Source organism: Trematomus bernacchii, unplaced genomic scaffold, assembly GCF_902827165.1.
Source record: "Trematomus bernacchii unplaced genomic scaffold, fTreBer1.1, whole genome shotgun sequence".
Lineage (NCBI taxonomy): Eukaryota > Metazoa > Chordata > Actinopteri > Perciformes > Nototheniidae > Trematomus > Trematomus bernacchii.
In genome coordinates, this window is record NW_022988176.1 from 179,695 (window position 1) to 200,125 (window position 20,431).

General features: G+C 44.8%; 2 protein-coding genes across 2 annotated transcripts in view; one reads left to right on the forward strand and one right to left on the reverse strand.

Moving 5' to 3' along the window:
* The window catches only part of LOC117476043 (peroxisomal membrane protein 2-like), a 95,708-nt gene that overhangs the window by 29,092 nt on the left and 46,185 nt on the right, over nt 1–20,431 (reverse strand). The window lies entirely within an intron of this gene.
* On the forward strand, nt 3,807–10,712 carry LOC117476040 (neoverrucotoxin subunit beta-like). The gene is made up of 4 exons (XM_034122392.1): nt 3,807–3,906; nt 4,096–4,195; nt 8,277–9,731; nt 9,827–10,712. Exons 2-4 carry the CDS (start codon nt 4,105–4,107, stop codon nt 10,384–10,386), a joined length of 2,106 nt encoding a protein of 701 aa, XP_033978283.1. The 5' UTR covers nt 3,807–3,906; nt 4,096–4,104; the 3' UTR covers nt 10,387–10,712.

The window sequence follows — 20,431 nt, forward strand, 5'->3', positions numbered from 1 at the left end:
CGATGACAATCATATTAGATTCATATTAACCCTAGAACTGCAGACAATATAGCTAGGACTCAATCAAAAAGTCTGTTCAAAAAGGTAGAATTCCAGGTAAGAAAATCGTATATGGCATTTGCAATTACACATATTTAATTTAAATTTCTGTTAACACTAGAACCGCCAACAGCGTCAGCACCTACATAGATATCATTTTCAAATCATTTAATTTGTTCCTCTTCATAATTTCCTTATAAACTAAGTAGGACGATTTAAAACTCACTTAATTGGGTTAATTTAGAAATTGCTTCAGTTTATCATCATAACAGATCAAAAAGTTCAGATTCATTTTACAATAAATCAAGGAATGATGCACTTCTACAAACAAAAACAACATAATTAAAACATTTAAACAAACTACTAAAAGTAGATGAACTACATTATTCAACAGTTTACAGTAACTTCTGATAATAACACAGGGGAAATAAACGAGGCATCTCTTTTCCTCTCTCTCTCTCCCTCTCCTGACAGCCCGTCAGTATCGGGGTTAGTCAAAATGAATCCCTCGGCGGTTCTAGTGTTCATTTACGTTTTGTCTTCTCTTTGCAATGCTTAATCGATTTGAAACCAAGTCGAACGTAGCTTAAACTTAACGTTAGCTTTCTAGCTAACACAACACATTCACGCACCTTTCTCTGTGGGTTTTTTTGTAGTGACGAATGAAGTTGGATGTTTTGGTGGTCGTGTCACTGATCTTTATGCTGCAGACCCTGCATACCGCTGTTCTCTTCTTATTAGTGTCATCCACAACATAATCCTTGAATCCAAACTTCACTATTTTTGGAGTAACACTAGCCGCTGCCATGTTAACTGACACTCCTGCCGTCTAGTGGGTTGCCAGGTTTGTGCGCATGGCGCTATAATCACCCAATCACGTTTCTCGAAAAAACTAAACGTAATATCTCAATACAAAAACAAACGCAAATATTTAATTTTAAACAGTCAAGTCCTTTCAAGTCATCTGTCTCAAGCTTAAGTCAAGTCTCAAGTCATGAATACCAAGTCAAAGTCAAGTCAAGTCTTTTATCAATGTTAGTCAAGCAAGTCTCAAGTCAAAAAATATGCGACTCGAGTCTGACTCGAGTCAAGTCATGTGACTCGAGTCCCCACCTCTGGGGGAAGCAGTGATAAATAGCACCTAATTCTGATTATTACCACCCATGGTATGTCTGAAAGGCCTGCCAGCTTCACAATCAGCTTCATTGGCTTGATTGTGTTGAAATTGAATTAGAGCTGGTTCAAAGCCTGGAATGGATGAACTTTTAAAGCTCCCATGTCATGCTTTTCCGGTTATTACCCGCCCCCTTGTGTGTTATGAAGGTTTTTATGCATGTAAACGGTGTGCAGAGTCAAAACCCTCAAAGTACACCCTGTAGCGAGTAAAACTCTAACACAGAAAATACCTCCCCAAAACGCCTCGTTGGAGATACGTCACTGCCCATTTGAGTCTTCCATTTAGTTCCGGGTACCGCCTGATGTCATGCGGTACCCGGAACGAAATGGACCAATCCCGAAGAGCTATGGCCACACCAGCAGCGTCGTGTTCCTCCTCCAGAGGTTCGAAGAACCGGCATTTCACAGACGAAAGCTTCCAAAACATTGCCCAGTTTGAGGCCGGATATGCACAGCTTGTTTGGACCGTTTGGAGCAGGGGAAGATCTGGGTATACAACCTGTAAGTTTGCATTGTTATTTGTGTATTTATCAAACAAGACTGTTTAAATGTGTAAACTGTGTTGGACTGCTAAGCCATTGACACAGTGCTAACTAAGTTGCTAGAGTTTCCATATATCAACTCTAATATCAGCAGATGGCCTTGCATACATGTATCTCATAGCAGGAGAATGTCTGCATTCACACACAAAATACCTATTGACAGTATACTCCGGGTGATTTGCCGGTCAGTCGCGAAACGTAATTACATTATAGCTGGCGTAGCGATCTAACACACGGAGCTAGAGCTAGTTTCGGTCAGAAAAACATTTTTGTGATGCTACGTTGCTAGCGTTTAAATATATCAACTACAATGTCAGCAGATGGCCTTACATGTTTGTCATGGCAGGAGAATGTCTGCAGTCACACACACGGAATACTCATACAGTATACTGTACTGTGATTTACCGTACATTGTGACCGTACATATACTGCATGTAGCTAACGAGGCTAGCTGTATGCTAGCGCAAAACAATGTATTCATGCAAGTTACATTGTATGACCGAACGTAGCAGAATACCCGTATACGATTGCAATTATAAACACGTTATTGCTAGCCTAATATGAACCACTAGCTTTTGTTCATAGTAGTTTTATTACACTGCATTATAGTTGCCTTTCCTCCAAGCTAACGTTCATATCGTGTTAGCTACCAAGGTAAACAAAGCTAGGTTAGCATATTAGCAGGCAAGCTGTTCATTACACAACTACTACTAACGAATCTAAAACAACTAAGTTTCTCTAATATTTTGTGATTTGCATTTGATTTCGTCCAGCCAGATCCTGGCGGACAATCCATGACGGGGAAGGGATTCTACTACTACTGAGGGTGCTAAAAGGCACCGCACCGCACCGACTGTGCGCAGGCAAGATGCGAGGAGGAGGAATGGATGATATACCGTGTATATATGTATATTTATGTTCATTTTGTACATTTCTAAAAATAAAGTTTAATGGAAATACTTAGTAGGCCTATCCTTTCTTCCCTGAATTCATATATAGCAAACCATGATTTGATTTCTCATCAAACAGTAGTAGTTTATAACGGGTAAAAATAACTTACTCTTTGTTATGAGAGTAGCTCGTAGGCCACAACGGAAAGACAAGGAGACATACACGAGTTTACAAAACCACGGCACATTTATTGTAGTAAATGCAGAGACAGGTGGTCGAGGGGAGAGGGTCGCTCAGTTCGTCCTTCTGCAGCCGCTTTGGAGAGAGACTCCGGGCCGCTGGGATTAATAGCACCGGCTACGGAGGTGTCCGTGATCGCGCTGATTACCCTCTTCAGCTCCACCCCACCGTAAGACAAAGGCCCTGGGGCCGTCACACTCTTCTATAACAACAGTTAAAAATATATATGTATATAAAATATACCGCTGTACCGACGCCATGATAAGACTGATGTTACGCTGAGAGCAGCCGGGAAAAGCACTGACATGGGCGCAGCCTCTCTGGTGGTTGACTAATCAGAACGAGTGGCCGAGCTGACCAATCGGAGCACACTAGGCTCACAGGGGGGGGGGGGGCAAGAGCTCCAACGAGTCGTTTAGTGGAGAAAGTGAATACTGCTGAATACACATGCTTGACAGAGATGCTGTATGCGAAACCAATGTGAGTTTGGAAAATTGCACAGTATAAATCTATTTTAGTATACCTCAACAATGTAATTATGATCAGTGGAAATGGCCATGACATGGGCCCTTTAACACAACGTCCCAACTTCATTGGAATTGGGGTTTGTATATATAAATGATTGTATGTATGGAACTATTCATTTCTCTGTAGTTCTTTGGAGCAGATGGCTTGGACACATTTCACCTTTAAATAAGGTCATTTCTGTAAGCATGTTATGTAAGAAGTTAGCAGAAAAGACTATCAATCAGTGTCAGGGAAGTGTCTCTGCATTCCTAGGTACAAGGGACTTTTTGTTTTTCTGTTTATCACATCAGGAAGGTGTTATCTTGTCAAGGCCTGTCACACTAAGAACTGTTTTGACAGATGTGTTTATATGTGTGATAGGAGGTCAGGTGAGGAGAGTATCTGACAGTATATAAGTCACCTCACAACACCACATTTCATCAGACTTGAAGCTCCTGCTGGAAGTCAGAAGACTCTCACACAACTCTGCTGCTCTACACAACTTCACCAGGTGAGGACTAACAGACAAACACAGATTTATAATAAAAACTACAGCTGCTTGATTAGTGTCTGTAGGGAAATACTACATTACTAAGCACAGTTGACAATCAGACTCCAAATGTTATTAACTCTCAACACTCCTACTCCTTAACAGACGTTTAAATCAGTTACTGAAGTCTGTGTTGTTTCTTCTCAACAGGTTAGAGAAATGGCCACAGATAAAATGACCGTTGCTGCTCTGGGACGATCTTTCACCCTAGGGATGCTCTATGATGCTTGGAGTGATGAACTGGTCCCAGGTAAGACTTCACATATGGCGCGTTTCCACTACAGCGCGGAGCACGGTTTAAGAGGGCTGTGACGTCAGCGGCCCGTCTTTGGTTGCGTTTCCACTTGGCCTAGTACCGGCCGGCGGGTCCTAATTCACAGTTTTTCTGGCCTCATAAAATCGTGGGTCTAGGGCCAGAGACAACGAGGCTGAGTCGGGCTGAGTATGCTAAACTAGAGAGAGCATCGCTGGCAAGGGGGCTACAACTACAACAAGATGGACATATTTGACCGTGATTTAATTGTAATACACGTTTCAAAATGATGCCGAAGTAACAACATACTGATACCGGTTAGTAAAAACCATGAATTAATGCTTTGTCAAGTCTGCAGACAGACGGCAGGCGAAAAACCTTTTAAAATGCGTGTTTTCTAAATGGAGATTGGCTAAGCTAACGCAGCATATGCTCCGACCGTCCACACTCACAACAACGGCCTATACAGACATAAATAAAGCAGCGACTGTATTCGCCATGACACAGGCAGTCTGTGGTTTGTACTTGTTTAACTTTTGTCTAGTTTCTGAACATATATGAGGAACTGTGAGCTCTGAGTGCTAACAGCTAACGGCTGTGTTGTTTTTCTGGGGTCCTCTGAAGATCACGTCACGGCTCCGCCTACACTGCGTTACTATAGATACTGCCCCAGTTCCTAAACTGTAATGGAAATGCGCCATAAAGTGAGCCAGTCCTAACGAGGCCTAGCCATACCGAGCGAGGCCGAGCGAGGCCGTGTAGTGGAAACGCGCCATTAGTCACAAAGCTTTCATCATAGTAACTCTACAACAACAATTCACCAGGCCTGACATTATTTTGTTGTCATGCCATTGTAAATTGAGGATCTTAGGAGAGTTGTTTCTTTTGTCTCTTTGTCGTGCATCTGGGTATACAGATGTAGCACGTCATTTCGCACGCCCCTACCCATGTGGGTCCGTGATCTGCACGGGGCCGGCCCTCGCTGAAAGGAAAACACCCCGCATTACTTGATATGCCCCCTTGATAAATACATTTAATTATAATGAAACCAGCTGCAATGGATCATGGATCCACCAGGGGGAGGAGTGATTAAAAAGCTGCCACACTGGAACTCATGTGGAATAAAAAATAAACAGCTGATAGATCTACAGTACAGGTATCTGATATAGCGGATATTTGTTAAGATCCATATGTCACGGATAGGATCACATTCTGTGCTAAATAAGAGACATGTAATCATTTACAAAACATCACCATGTTTTGATTTAACAAAAAAATGTTGTTTAATCCACGTTGGCGTAAATACAAAACCATCGCTATGTTTTTTCATCAGGAAATGCAGACCGGCTCATAGATTTTTAATCATCATCCTCACGATCATTTAGTGTATCATATGTTCGCCGAATTTACATGAAAGTACTAATAAATGTAGTTTAATCCACGTGAGTTTACAACTACAAAAATAATCAGTTTGTTTTTATATCACATCCGACGGGAGGAAATGCAGCACGGCTCTCACTACCGATTTTTAATCATATTTTAATCATCATCTTCACCACGATCATTTATGTTTATGTTCGCTGAATTGACATGAAAGCACTGACAAATATGAATATACTGTAGTCAACTTCATTAAAACGTTATTAACTTGCCCCAACTCAGTAATTCACTAAAAATAGGTTTATTTTTAATGAAGCCTCGTTATCTCACCATGGGCAAACGGGCTATAATATTATACTATTGTTAATAGTTTACTGTATTATTATTGTTTAATATTACTGCTATAACAATCACACATTGAGTTCATTGTTGTGCAATGTTAAAATCAGACCATTTTTTTTTTTTAAATAGTAGACGGCAATAGAAACGGCAGCTTCAGGTGATCAGCTGTGTGTTTACACACCTAATGGCCCATCAGTAGCTGTCAGACCGGACCATGGCTGTAAAGGAGTGTCTAGTTCCCCCCCCCCCCCCCCTCGACACATCTGATCCTTTGTTTTTGTCCATGTCTGTAAGCTGGTGTGGTGGCTTTATCTGAAAACTGACAGCATAATTGCATTTATGGTCCGGGACACACATTTATTTAGATATGTTTTAAACAAGTTTAAATAAAAGGCTGGAGTGTTTCTTGCTCTGCCAAACTGTAGATTCCCCACAGCAGCAGACGCACATTCATGACGTCCGCTGGCACATCATCAATACGTCGATAGTGTAAGTGCAGTCGGATTCTCAAAGCACTGCAGTCTCTTCTCCTAAATCCTTTTGAATTCTCCTATCCACTATTCATGAACCCTGAAACGGTGTGACAAAGCCCCCCATCCCCCCTCTGTTAACAAGAGATACTGTAGTAGCCTATGTTGCGGACTCTTTGTTTAAAACTAATTGCCCATCGGAATGTGTGGAGGAAGTCTCCCAAGGGAGATGGGACATTTCTTACATGCAGGGCAGCATTGCCGGTCTGAAAGGGTCTCTGGAAATATGAAACATTTAATTAAAGTTTTAAAAACAGTGACAGGTTAAAATCAGAGGTGGAAGAAGTATTCCGATTATATACCTAGGTAAAAAGATGTGTTAGCCATGTGTATCATCTTGAATCATTATGTTATTAGTATTAAATACATATAATTTGTACAATTTATATTTAGAAATACTCCGTTGTAATTATTGATGCATAAATGTGTTAATGTATGAGTTGATTTACTTCGATCTACTGTACTGTGTAAAAAGACCACAACAATATTACAAAAAATATACTGCATAAAGCAAACTATTGTAAAGGTAAAAGTATGAGCATAAAAAATAAAGAAGTGTAAACATTTACATTATTATTATGATTATTTAATATATAAAGACTATATATTATTGAATTACAATTAAGATAATAAGATTAGATAAACTTTATTTGATCTAAAATATTGATGTTTTTTCGTTATAGTAGCCTGTGAAAACCATAACAAATAAGTGATTAAATGCTCTTCAGCAAACACAACTGCAGAGCTGCAAACATTGCAAAACAGACTAAGTTCTACTACTGTATTTGTGAATGAAGCGCCATCTCATGGTTAAATCCTGTAATTGAACAAATGGGGAAATTTGGCAACGCCCTCTAGCAATTTGGCAACGCCCCCAGTCACTGGAATCCGCTGGGTTTTTGGTTGGAATCCGCTGGGTGGAGTCCTACCTGGAGTGCTACATCTGTATCTGGATATGTTTTCACTGCTTTTGTCCGTTGATTGTATTTTCTATGCATTTTATCTTAAATCTGTGTTTTTAAATATTGCCTGCCCAGGGACAAGTATGCCTTTCTGACTGACTCTAGAACAAACGAGAATTAGGGCTATATTTGAAAATGTTTAACATCTGACCAAAGTTAGAACTTTTTTTTATTTTTGTATTTCTTAATTTAAAGAATGCTTGAGAGGATTAGGGCTACACCAGTTTACAGTCAGGATTTTAATAAAAAAGTAACAATTCTAATAGTTGTATTTTTCGCAGAAGATCTTTAAACTCAGAACAAAAAAGAAATATCGCTTTAGGTTAGATCTCCTCCATACTTTAAGGAGGTCTCTTCAGGATTAAGATTTTTTTCTCAGAATTCTAAATTTAAAGAATGCTAGAGTACGTTGAGATCTGACCAAAAGTGAGGTTGTTTTGGGTTCTGTGATTAAACCAAGAATTTTAACAAAAAAGTCAGTTACTGAGATTTTCGGATTTTTCTCTGAATAACTTTAATCTCAGCACGAAAAACAAATCCTCCGTACTCTGGAATTCTTTAGTTTTAGAATACTGAGCTTAAATTCAGAATTATAATATAAAATAAAAAAATTATTTTCTATTTCTTAGAATAACTTTAATCTTAGAACTCAAATAAAAACTCTGTATTCTTTCTCAGAAGTCTGAATTTATTTCACAGACACAAACTTTGCTTATTAAAACCTCTCACAGGATATGAAGCTGCAACCTGAAAAACTTTGAAATTATATATTTTATGTGAATATTGCCCTAAGTGTTTGCCCTGAACTGATCCGAAAAACTTGTGCTTTCATGTTTAATTATGTCTTTGTTTATGTTTATTTAGGTGTCAAATTATGGAATGCTGAAACTCTAAAAACAACTGAAACCCCTCAGCAGTACAGTAATTTTGCGATTTCTAAATCTGACACCATTGAATCAAAGTCCACCATGATGGATATTGAAGCTTCTCTGCAGGCCAGTTTCATGAGTGGACTGATAGAAGTTGGAGGATCTGCCAAATATCTGAATGATGAGCAGAAATTCAAGAATCAGAGCAGAGTGACCTTTCAGTACAAAGCTACCACCAACTTCAAGGAGTTGTCAATTGATAATTTGACCCTGGACACCAAACAGATGAAGATTATTGAGAAGGGCTTGGCCACACATGTAGTCACAGGCATCCTGTATGGGGCAAATGCTTTCTTTGTGTTTGACAGTGAGAAGTTAGAAGCCACTCAGGTTCAGAAGATAGAAGGCAGCATGCAAGCTGTGATAAAGAAGATTCCTAAATTTGATGTTAAGGGGAAGGTTGACATCAATCTAACTGATGAAGAGAAAGAACTGACTGAGAAATTCTCCTGCAAATTCTGGGGAGACTTCATTCTTAAAAGCAACCCAGCAACATTTTGTGCAGCAGTACAGCGCTATGTAGACCTTCCACAGCTACTGGGAAAAAATGGAGAGCATTCGGTCCCAGTGAAGGTCTGGCTGATGCCACTGAAGAGTTTTGATCCCAAAGCTCCTGAGCTGAAGACAGGGATCAGCATTGGACTAATGAGGACAGCCCAAGATGCTCTGGAAGATTTAAAGGAAGTAGAAATGAGAAGCAATGATTCTCTGGACGACAAAGTGGGAGAGGACTTCCCACAGATCAGAAAATACCTAAGCACTTTCCAAAAACTGTGTGGTTATTATAAAACCAACATCCAGCAAGCCATGGCAGAGAAACTTCCCTCCATCCGAGCAGGAAAGGAAGATGAGAGCTCACTGGAAAAAGTATTTGAAGACAGGCACAAGTCACCATTCAGCCATGAAGAACTAAACAAGTGGCTGGATCACAAAGAGAGAGAAATCAACGTCATCGGGTCCTGTGTCGACACCATGGACGGAGTAAAGATCGTCCAGAACCAGACCGAGGTGGACAAAGAGGTCCTTGCTCCAGGTGTAGAGGATGTTCTGTGCTTTGTTTTCACCTCCATGCCAAAGGGTGATAGCTACCTTGATGAGATGGCTGACTACTTTAAATCAACCAACTTAGAAAGTAGCCATGAGGAGGAGTGGTACTACTCCAAAGAAGTTCTTAAAACAATGAGAGAAAAAGCCACATTTTTCCAGGGTGCTTCCAAAGCGCTGAAGAACAACAGCCAATTTCGTTTCCTCATAACGGCCAAAACCAATGACAACTACAAAGGAGCAAGCATCCATCACTACAAGAAAGGCCAGCTGGTCACTGAAGACTTTCATCCTCAAAAGCCTTCTTCTGTGGAGACCATCACAGACAAGAGAGATCTGATCTGGTGTAAGTTGTGCTTTTATGAGTTAAATATATGAATTATCATGCAGTTTGATCATCAAAGTTACTGATAAGATATTTTGTTATGTTTTCTCCATCAGATGCCTGTGATCTCAACCTGGACCCAAACACTGCCAACTACAATCTCATTCTGTCACAAGGAAACAAAAAGGCAACAAATGGAGCAGCGCAGGCCTATCATCCTAACCTAGAGAGGTATGGATGGTGCCCACAGGTGTTGTGCAAAGAGGAGTTATCTGGGTGCCATTACTGGGAGGTAGAGTGGAGTAGTAGTGGCTGGCAGTCTGTTTATGCTGCTGTTGCATACAAGGGAGCTGACAGAAATGACGGAAATGGGAGTCATTTTGGCAATAATTCAAAGACCTGGTGTTTTGGCAAAAATATGTGGTACTTCCAACAGTCTCTTAGGGCATTCCATGCCAATGAGAGGGTGTGCAATGTACCTTATCCCTCTGGTGACTTCAGTAGATTCGGGGTGTATCTGGATCATCCTGCTGGCACTTTGTCCTTCTACAGAGTCTCCGCCAACACACTGACTCACCTGTACACCTTTCGCACCACATTCACTGATCCTCTTCTCCCAGGCCTCTGGGCTTGTCATAAGTCCAACTATGCCTACCTGTGTCCAGTTGAATGGTAAATTATCTGGATTTATCCAGCGCCTTTCCAGTCTTTACGACCCATCAAAGCGCTTTTACATTGGCACCCATTCACACACATTCATAGAGGCAGAGGCTGTCAAAGACCTGCTCAGTAGCATAACGTTCACACACATCGACACACAGTCGGCCATTCTTGGTCTGCATAAAGTTTAAAATGGCAACCTAACATCCCATTTTAACTTTAACGTGCTATTCAAAATCAAAAATGCAGTCAAACCCAGAGGGACGGGGAAAATGTTTTATTATTGCTTTCTACAATTTAGCTTTTTTATTAAAGGGGACCTATCATGCAAAATGCACTTTTGTACGTCTTTTATACATGAATATGTGTCCCCGGTGTGTCAGGGAACTCACCAAGTGTCAGAAAACACAACCCTCTCTCTTTTCCTCCATACCCAAATCTCTAAAAACGGGCTGCAACAGATCTGATACAGACTGATACAGACGTTAATTTTTCTGACGTCAGAAAAGGGGTGCTCCGCCTATATGGGCAACTCTCCACCTATCAGGAGGAGACAGCCACAGCCATTGCCTGGAGACCCTGTAGTACATATGTCAGGCCTGTAGGTGGCGCTGTAGTCTGCCGCAAAAGCAGCGAAGAAGACTTCTCACAGAATCAGCCCTTGCAAAAACAGGGCAAAAAAACGAGCAAATAGAGCGAAATGAGGCATGGCTAAAATGCATGATCTGTTTGGTATTTTGAAAAAAAAACTTGACAGACATGTTTTATATAGGTATGGCCCTACAATATATTATTCAAATATAGCATGATAGGTCCACTTTAAGTATTCTGGGGAGTGGGGTTCAATGTATTCTGCTTTATGAACAGTTGAACAATATTTCTTTATTGGAACTTTCTATTGTAGTAACAACTCAAGCATTATATATCCGGCAATGGCTCTGTCAAAACTTATGTTGAAATACAACACATATAAACATAATGGGGGAAAAAATAGTTGCTTATTTTGTTGAATTTATGTTCATTATTTTAGGAGAAAAAAGGTACTTCAAGTGCCAATTGCTTTTGCTTTGTCTTTTTTTAAACAGTATTTTAAAGCGAGTTATATTTAGAGAATACAAGAGGAGTCTTTTTTCTTATGAAACCGGTGCGGGGTGGGTTTTTCTGTTTAGGACAAGATTAGACATGCTTTATCAACATTATAATGATGAAATATCAAATCATAGTTTAAGTAAAAGACAAGGAATATCTGTTTTGTTAAATGTATCATTTTGATTATGTTGGGAATATCCTATCGCTTATTTCAGCATTTGTTTATTTTCTTCTTTGTGCAGAACTCATAACTCGTGAACAAAAAAGAAGTAAAACTTGTTTTGTTTGAGAGTCACTGTTAGCACCATTTTGTTGGAAATATTGCTGATGGTTATAAAGATGAAGCAATATCAGATTCCTGTAACACTTCAACATCTGTATATGTTCACTCTGTTCTTGAGCAAAATAGTGAATAAAGTTGAGACCTGACTTTACACTGTGGGCCAGTTGTTGTTATGTCTTGTAGTCTTGGAAGTGTTGTCATATCCATTATTTTCTGATTAATGGTGTTTAATTAAAGAATTGTGGTGAAAAGGAATCTAACTTAGATACAACCAATGTTAACCCAGCTAGCGGGGAACGTTCTCACAACTTTGGCTAACGTTACCTACAGGTTCTGATAATGTTTTAAAGAAACGTTTTAATCTGATGTTCAAAGAACCTTTTTAGGATGTTTATTATTTTAAATAATGTTCCTATAAGGTTTAAGGTTAACTAAGACATAACGTTTTAACTGCAACATTCAGAGGATGTTTTGAGGATGTTATTAAGGCCTGAGATGACAGAACGTTTTTTTATAAAACGTTCCTTTAATGTGATATGTTAACAAAGGTGGAACGTTTTGCCTGCAACATTCTAAGGATGTGTTTTGGACGTTGTTGGGGTAACACATTAAAGATGTTCTTTATAAAACGTTCCCTCAATGTTACATGATAACAAATGAAGAACATTCTCCAAGAAACATTCTGAAAATGTTTTCAGGATGTTATTCTTTTTTTATTAAACGTTCCTGTGATGGCAAATATTAACACGGTCATGGTCAACCTCAGATTTATTTCTAGTGCGCTTTAAAAAACAAACTTGTTGCATTTGTTTGAAAAGGATGTTTAAACCTGTTAAGCCCTGAGCCTGTTTTTCAGGTCTCAGGCTCAAAAATGACATTCCCAGAACAAATGACCATATCTTCCCTTCTAAAAGGGTTAAATTAATAATCTTTTTTCTCAAAGTAATGATAAACCTGTGAGTTGGATGTAGAAAAGTCAGAATCAATATAGATGTTTTTTATTTTAAAGAAAATTCAGATTTTATATAGTAAAAAACTGTAAATTATAGTGTCTGTCCAAAAATTATTTTTTATTTATAGTGAAAACTACCCTTGGATGATGGTAAGGTAGACTAAAAGCTTTAGGAATCCAAAGTACAACATATAATAAGTACCCTGTATCAAGATTGATGCAAAACAAGTGGCATTTGACCTTTTTAGAGAGATTTAGCAAAAATAAACCACTTCTGGGGTCATTTGGGTGGATTTTCCATATCTCTGGCCCCCCTTGCTCGATTTTGATGGTTGACACCTCTTTCTGACCAGAGCCAATATAATCGAAGAGGGAGTCCCCCACACACACTCATTGTGAAAAAAAAAGGTGGAGGCTTCGCGCATGCAGTTTTGCATCAGAGCGAACCTATCTCTAGCTCTGACATCTGGAAACGGAAAAGCAGTTTTATTGCTTATGGATTATCAGAAATCATTTCAAAGGGACACAGACACATTGGATTAACCTATGGATTAACTTCAGCAGCGTTTTTATCGTTTTAATGCCATTGAAGACCACTTTGGAGAGACTACAGAGCAATGGTGAAAATGTTAGCATTTTTAGCTACCTAGCGTCACCTGTTTTGATGTCTGTTTTTGTTTATAACGTCGCAAATTCATATAATTCAGTGATAATGAGGGTACCCATCGATTCTGTGTCACCTCACAATGTGAATCGATGTCATGGATGTGGAGAAGAGATAAATAATAAGGTTTTGTGAGTGATTTTCGGTGCAGTAATCTGTTAGCATTTTTTGCTCGTTGCTAATTCAGAGGCTCAGTGTTAGCATTGTGGGTTTTCTTTTGAAAAAAAAAAAATGATCAGTTGGATGAGTTTCTTCCCGTTACATGGATATAAAACATTCATAGTTTATTAAATGAACATGCCCTCAGACACTGTTTCCTGCAAGATGTTGCGGCAGTGCCCCGGTACCGGGTTCTCTCAGGCTTAACAGGTTAAAAAGAAATCTGATGGCACCATATTTTCCTTTTGGAAAAAACAAACAAGCACGTAATTCATGATAAGTTGTAAGCAGATATTGCATGTTTGCGGTGGCATGTGTGAGTTCCCAGCTAGAAATGTTTGTTACCATTCGTTGTTCTAGGAATGTTTTCAGCGGGACGTTTTATTTTGGTTCCCAGAATGTTCTTCTGAAAGTAAGGGTTACGACCCACCCGCTGTGAAATGAACTTATTTTCCATATTTGCCATACACTTGTGTTTACGGAAGTTGAGATATTGGCAGATTCGGATTTCACGGATCAATAACTCATGAACAAGACGTTGTTCAGACACAAATTATGTCTCCTAAGCAGAGATGGGGTCGTAAAAAAAAGTAATATATTACATATTACTTTAAAAAAAAGTAATATATTACACTACTTCGTTACTCTCTACATAAAGTAACTCGTTACTTTACTCGTTACTTTACTCGTTACTTTACTCGCAGGGCTGGCCAGCCCCTCCCTGCAGGCAGATCACGCAGACTGCTAAAGTTTCAAATGTTCTCTTTAGTTCAGTTTCCATTGTCGCATAAGACTGATCCAGATAGCTCTGACCATGGCTGTCCTCTGTCTCCTGCTATCTGTATTTTGCGCAGTATATCTCTGAACGATGCGATGGTGATTCCACTGTGCAAATGGGCAACATTACCTCTACTATGAAGGATGCTACAAGCCTGTCCATCTCTGCTTTGGTCCTCCAAATTCTTGCGGCGGCGCACTCACAACATCCTCACTCTGGGTTCGGGGGTCCTTAGCTATTAGCTTCACCTTAGCATGTGTTCTTTGCAGGTGTTTGTTGAGGTTTGACGTGGTGTTTACAGCAGTGGATAACAGCTTCTGGCCTGGACACAGTTTGCACCTCACCGTCACATTCCTGTCTATTCTTCGGACGAACTCAAAATAATGGGCATACCTCCACCCCTCGAAAGTTATCGCTGACTCAGCCATGTTTATGCAGCACTGCACGCGGAGATGTGGACGTGCAAGTCGCGCAGATTACGTACATATAAACCTGCGGCGGAAACCCCTCTTGTCTGTCAGTGTGATTATGACTGATTTTATAAAAGTAACGAAGTAACGCGTGTCGGGGCAATGTTAGTAACTGTAGTGTGATTACTGAATTATAAAAGTAACGCGTTACACTACTCCGTTACCGACAAAAGAAATATTATTACACCCAACTCTGCTCCTAAGTACCATGGTAAGTGAAGAAACACACTCCTCAATGTCAGTTTCAGTGTTTTAATGACAAAGATGACGACACCCTGAAACAGAGTAATACAGCGAGGTAAGCTGACAAAGTATTACATACATGCATGTCATCATTAACACAACACAAATATATGCTACGACACCACGTATATATACACCAACAATAGTGGGAACAGTCTTACATGTGTGAGTGGATGAACGTCTCGACACGAGGCGGAGTGAATGAACAATGTTTGAACTAAAATGGCTGCTCAGTACTACCGGGTCAGAGCACGGCATATCCTGTGCGACAGCAGTGACACGCTGCCCTCTAGTGGCCGGCGATAAACTCTTCATCCCCCCCAGACCGGAAAGCTATAGGCTGGAATAGATTAACGGTCTAAATCCCGTATCCAGCTGCCGGACTCGGGCTCGTAGCGTGCCGGCGGCTTCCTCACGCGGCCCGGCCGAGTGAGCTGGGGCAGCGCCGGCGGCGACTGCGGCATCGGGAGCGGTGCGCCCAGGAAGGCACCCGTAGGAACGGAGAGGTCAGAGGACGCCTCATCAGCAAGCGCCGGTGGGGAAGCGCCCATAGCCGAGTCGCGGGGACCATCAGCCGGCCGCTGAGAAAGCCCCTGGGGCATCGCCCAGCCCGGGCGGATAGGTGGGGGCTGATGTCCCAGGGCAGCGGGCGGCGGCGACGGCGTGGCCGACTGCTCATGGGCGCAGGGTGTGGCCGGCGTGTAGGCACGGAGGAACCGCCGGTTGCGCAGTGTCAGACGTCCCGAACCGTCAACCCTGATCCGATACTGGTCATGGTCCAGCGACTCCACCACGATCCCTGACCTGTCCCATTTGCGGGGGCTCGGGCCTTGCTGGTTCTGGAGGAATACCCTTTCGCCGAGTGCCAATGGGCGGAGCGGTCTTGAGTGAGTCCCCAGAGACTCGGTGGTACGGGACATACGGGTCCGAAGGGCGTCCTCCTTCGCCGCCCATGCCTCACGCCATAGCGGGCGGATATGCGGGTTCGAGAACTTCTCGAGGCGGTTCACGAAGGAGAGCGAGCCACGAAGGGGGCGGCCGAAGATGATCTGCGCCGGCGACAGAGTTCCCGTTAGAATATTTTTTTGCCGGTCAACATGTCCGTTAAAGTTGAAATCTTCCGGACAAAATTAGATAAGTGCCGGTTAAAGGTCTTCTTTGTTATTTATTGAGCTTTAAAACAAATTGATATGATTCGACATTAAACAAACTAATTATAGTAGATTAACTACATTATTCAAAAGTGTACAGTAATTTACAAAAACGCGGGAATAATAAACGGAGCGCTCTCTCCTTCTCCTGACAGCCCGTCAGTATCATGCAGCTCGCGGATCCAGTAATGAGTGACCCGACAGTAAAACTAAACATATCTATAACTAGTTTAGGTAGTTTGAGAGGTAATTAAAATAGCTACGTGTGATTTTCTAACCTGAAGTGTGTTTTGCTCTGCTCGCCGCTGCAGGGGATCATGCAGAGCTGCGTGTCGACTCGTCAGCAGCAGCCGATCTCTCTCTCCTGTCAGATTAGACTTTACTCGCATTTATGTCCATATCGATCAGATCTAGCTAGTTCTAGCTAATGATATGACTACCTGCTTGTTAAAAGACACCTAAACAATAAGCGTCGCTATGCAACCGGATGAGGCCACAAAGTATAGCGCAGCATTATGCATTTGTTTACATGCCCACCGGAACCCCGAGGCATTACCAACAGATCAACGCACAATCAACCCATACAGGACATCTCTTTCTCCACATTAAGTGTTAGACATTAGAATTGACAATTTTTGTCTGTCACATACTCTTTTGTCTGTCACATACTATTCTTGTCTGTCACATAAGTGGCGCAACTGATGCGGTATTGCGCTAAGGGAAAATTATTTTGACCGGACATTTTGACCGGAGAGATTTAGATTTGCCGGACTTCAGCATATTTTACCGGTCATTGTCCGGTAATTACCGGCTAACGGGAACTCTGGCCGGCGAGAGGTTGCAGTCGGGGTCAGGCGTGTTCCGCAACTGCAGCATAGCACGCAGGAAGCGGTCCTGATCAAGGCTGCCCGACGGGCCGGTGTTGGACATCAGGAGGCGCTTAGCAGTCTTAACCGCAACTTCCGCCCTCCCATTCGACTGCGGAAAGCTAACGGAGGACACACGGTGTTTGACGTGCCATAAGCGGAGGAAGTCCTCAGTGTGGCTCGCCTTGAATTCCGGACCACCGTCGCTCGAGAGCTCCTCCGGTACGCCGAAGGTAGCGAAGAACGAGCGGAGGTGTTGGACCAGGCCAGCTGAGCCCGCCAGGGCAGTACCCGCCGTAGAACTCAGGACCTCTACCCAGCCCGAAAGCCGATCCCCGACAACTAGGTAGTGGCGGCCCCCATAGTCGAAGAAGTCAGCAAACACCGCCTCGAATGGCGTGGACGGGGGTGGTGACGGAAGGGGGGGTGTAGCCGCCTGTGACGGAGCATTGCGGTTGCAGTCTGCACACCCGTCCCTGGTGGCCTGAATGTCCCCGGACATCCCGGGCCAGTAAACTATGGCTCGGGCATGCTGCCCCATCACTGAGGTCCCCTGGTGAGCGGCATGGAGATGCCGAAGGACTCTCCCACGGAGGGATGGGGGGACCACGACGCGGTCCCGATAGAGCAGGACGCCGTCCTGTGCGTAGACGGACTCACAGACCGATGACAGACTCGCCAGGGCAGGGTCGTTAACGTCAATCCCACCCTCCTGCTCGATGAGTTGGAGGAGGTGGCCGAGGCATCCGTCAGCCGCTGTCTCCCGTGCGAGGAGGGGCCAAGAGACGGCTCCGAGCTCCCGTGCGTCGTCGCGGATGGAGGCCATGAGTGCTGACTCCACGGCGTCAGGCCCGCTCGGCAGCCCCAGTGAGAGGCCGTTCGCTGAGCCCGAGGGGGAAGGATGCCTTGACGTGGCATCAGCGGCATAGTTGCTCTTGCCAGGCAGATGCACAATGTCGAAGCGCCATGGGAGGGTGCGCTGCTTGAGTCTAAACAGACGCGAGTTTGTTATCTCATCCAGCATACGGTCACCAAAGATCTTCACCAATGGCTTATGGTCGGTGACCACGACGAGGTTGTCGGACCCCTGCGTGAAGTACCGTGTCTGTTCCAGACCCCAGGCCACAGCTAGGGCCTCTCCCTCGACGGCCGCATAGCGCTGCTCCGCAGGGGACAGGAAACGCGAACCCGCGAGGGTGATCCTCCATCCTCCTGGACAGCAGTCCGGTATGCCCGAGGCACAGTGACAATGTTGCTGGAGCAGGAAGTAGCCAATGCCACGCATGGACCAGTCAGGGCGGAGGCAGGTACGCTTCTGCATGTCGTAGATCTCCACGCCCTCGCGGATGGCCTCCATTATGGCTTGCTTGGACGTCTGGAAGGCCTCCTCCAGAACGGGGGACCATAGGAACACACAGCGCGGGCTGAGGAACGGCTTAAATGGGGCCATCGTGTCACGCAGCTGGGCGTAGTTAGCCACCTGGTTGACGAGGCCAAACCAACTCCTGATGTCCGTCGTGGAGCCTGGGGTGGGGAAGTCCCGGATGGCGTCCAAGTATTTCGGGAGCGGTTCGATGGTAGATTCCGACACCCTGAAGCCGGCGAAGTCAACGCACCTCTCCGCGAACTGAAGCTTGTCCGGGTTCAACACGATGCCCGACCGGCCGACACGCGTCAGGAAGTCGATGGTCCTCCACCAGTGTTGCTCCAGGTCGGTGTCATAGTGGATGGTGTCATCCACACAACGTTCCTTGCGTTCATAGTCCGAAAGGACGGCGTCAAACTGACGGTTGTAGCCATCCCCTGATGACAGGAAACCCTGTGGTGCCCTGGTGTAGCGCCAACGGCCGAAGGGCGTGATGAAGGTAGTGAGGTGGCGATCCGACTCACGCAGGGGGACGCTGTGGTAGCCGTTCCAGGCATCCGTGACGGTCTTCCAGGTGCCCTTCGGGACGCGGCGTGCAAGGTGGAACGGGGACTCAGTGGCGAAGGTCTCACGTTGGCAGAACTTGTTGAGGGGGGAGAGGTCCACGGTCCTGCGGGGGGAACCGTCGTGCTTCCGAGTGACTACCATGCGATGGCACCACGCCACTGGCTCGCCGTATGGTACGCGTTCAATGACCCCGAGGGCTTCGTCCCGCAGGAGGTCATCGTGGACCCTCCGCTGCCAGTGTAGAGGCACTGTAGCCGCGGTGTGGCATGCCTTAGGCGTAGCTGCGGGGTCCACGTGCATCTCGATAGGTGGCCCCTCCATGCATGGTAGTGCCCGATGGGGGCAAGTATTGAATGTCGACGAGGCATATCTCCCGAGCAGCCAACTTTTCATCCGGCTGTTGTTCTCTGGCGTACAAGGGAACGGCAGAGCTGCGGGGCGCGCCGGGGGGACCGTGCGCTGAGGACATGAGCACTGGGCGTCCTGGGGGTCACCTGGCCCCACGCAGCCGCCGTTGGTTGACCTCGTCGCATTGACGGATAAGGGCTGGTCTGGCGTGTCAGCCGTGTCAGGGCCACACCCGTCCTGGGGCCCCCCTGCAATCTCGTCCGACGGGAAGCCCACGGGCAAGAGGCCGAGGTTGAGCAACGACTCGTAGGATAGGTACATGGCCCGGACTGAGCTGCTCACGTATACCATGGAACGGCAGGATGTAACACGCCCCCCGCTGCAGGTCGTCGAGAGCCTGGCGAAGAACGCTCCCTCGATGGCTATAGGGGAGCGGTTGGCGGCCGACAGGCTGAGGCTGACGGGTCGCAAGTCGTCCCGCGCGAAACCGCAGGCCAGGAACTCCTCCAGAGACCAAAGGTCCGACTGCGCGCCAGTGTCCGCGATGGCGGATATCCGAGCTCCGTCGGCCGAGCCCCGGTTGCTGGTGCCATCCCTCAGCCCGACTGGCGAGTCCATCGAGATGGTGATCAATGCTCGGGGGTGGTCTCTCATCCTGGCTCGTCTCCATTCGCCTTTGGAGAAGATGTGGTGCTCGAGTCTGATAGGTGCAGGCTTGTTGAGACAGCCGTGCGACGTAGGGGCGCGGCGTCGGCGATGGCTCCCGTAACGTCGGCCAGGGCGGGCTCCAGCTCGCACCGACGAGACCTGGGAGACCAGCTCCGACCCCATGGCGGCATGTTGACTGTCGGATGACGGCTGTGGACGCCTCTGTCGTCGGCGGGCCCTGTAGCAGCCGATGCACACCAGGTGAGGCTTCGGATTCCACCCGCGAGGCCCCTCCGTGAAGACGTTGAAGACGCTCTTACATTCCGGGCACGAGGCACGTTTAGCCCCGGCCGCAGGGCTCGGGGCGGGGCTCGTCTGTGGAGTCGTCTGCAGGCGCCGGAATGACGACATGGCTGATAGGGAGGACGACGGGAGAGCGTTACGGGCCATCTCTTTGTTCTCGACGAGTGCAATTAC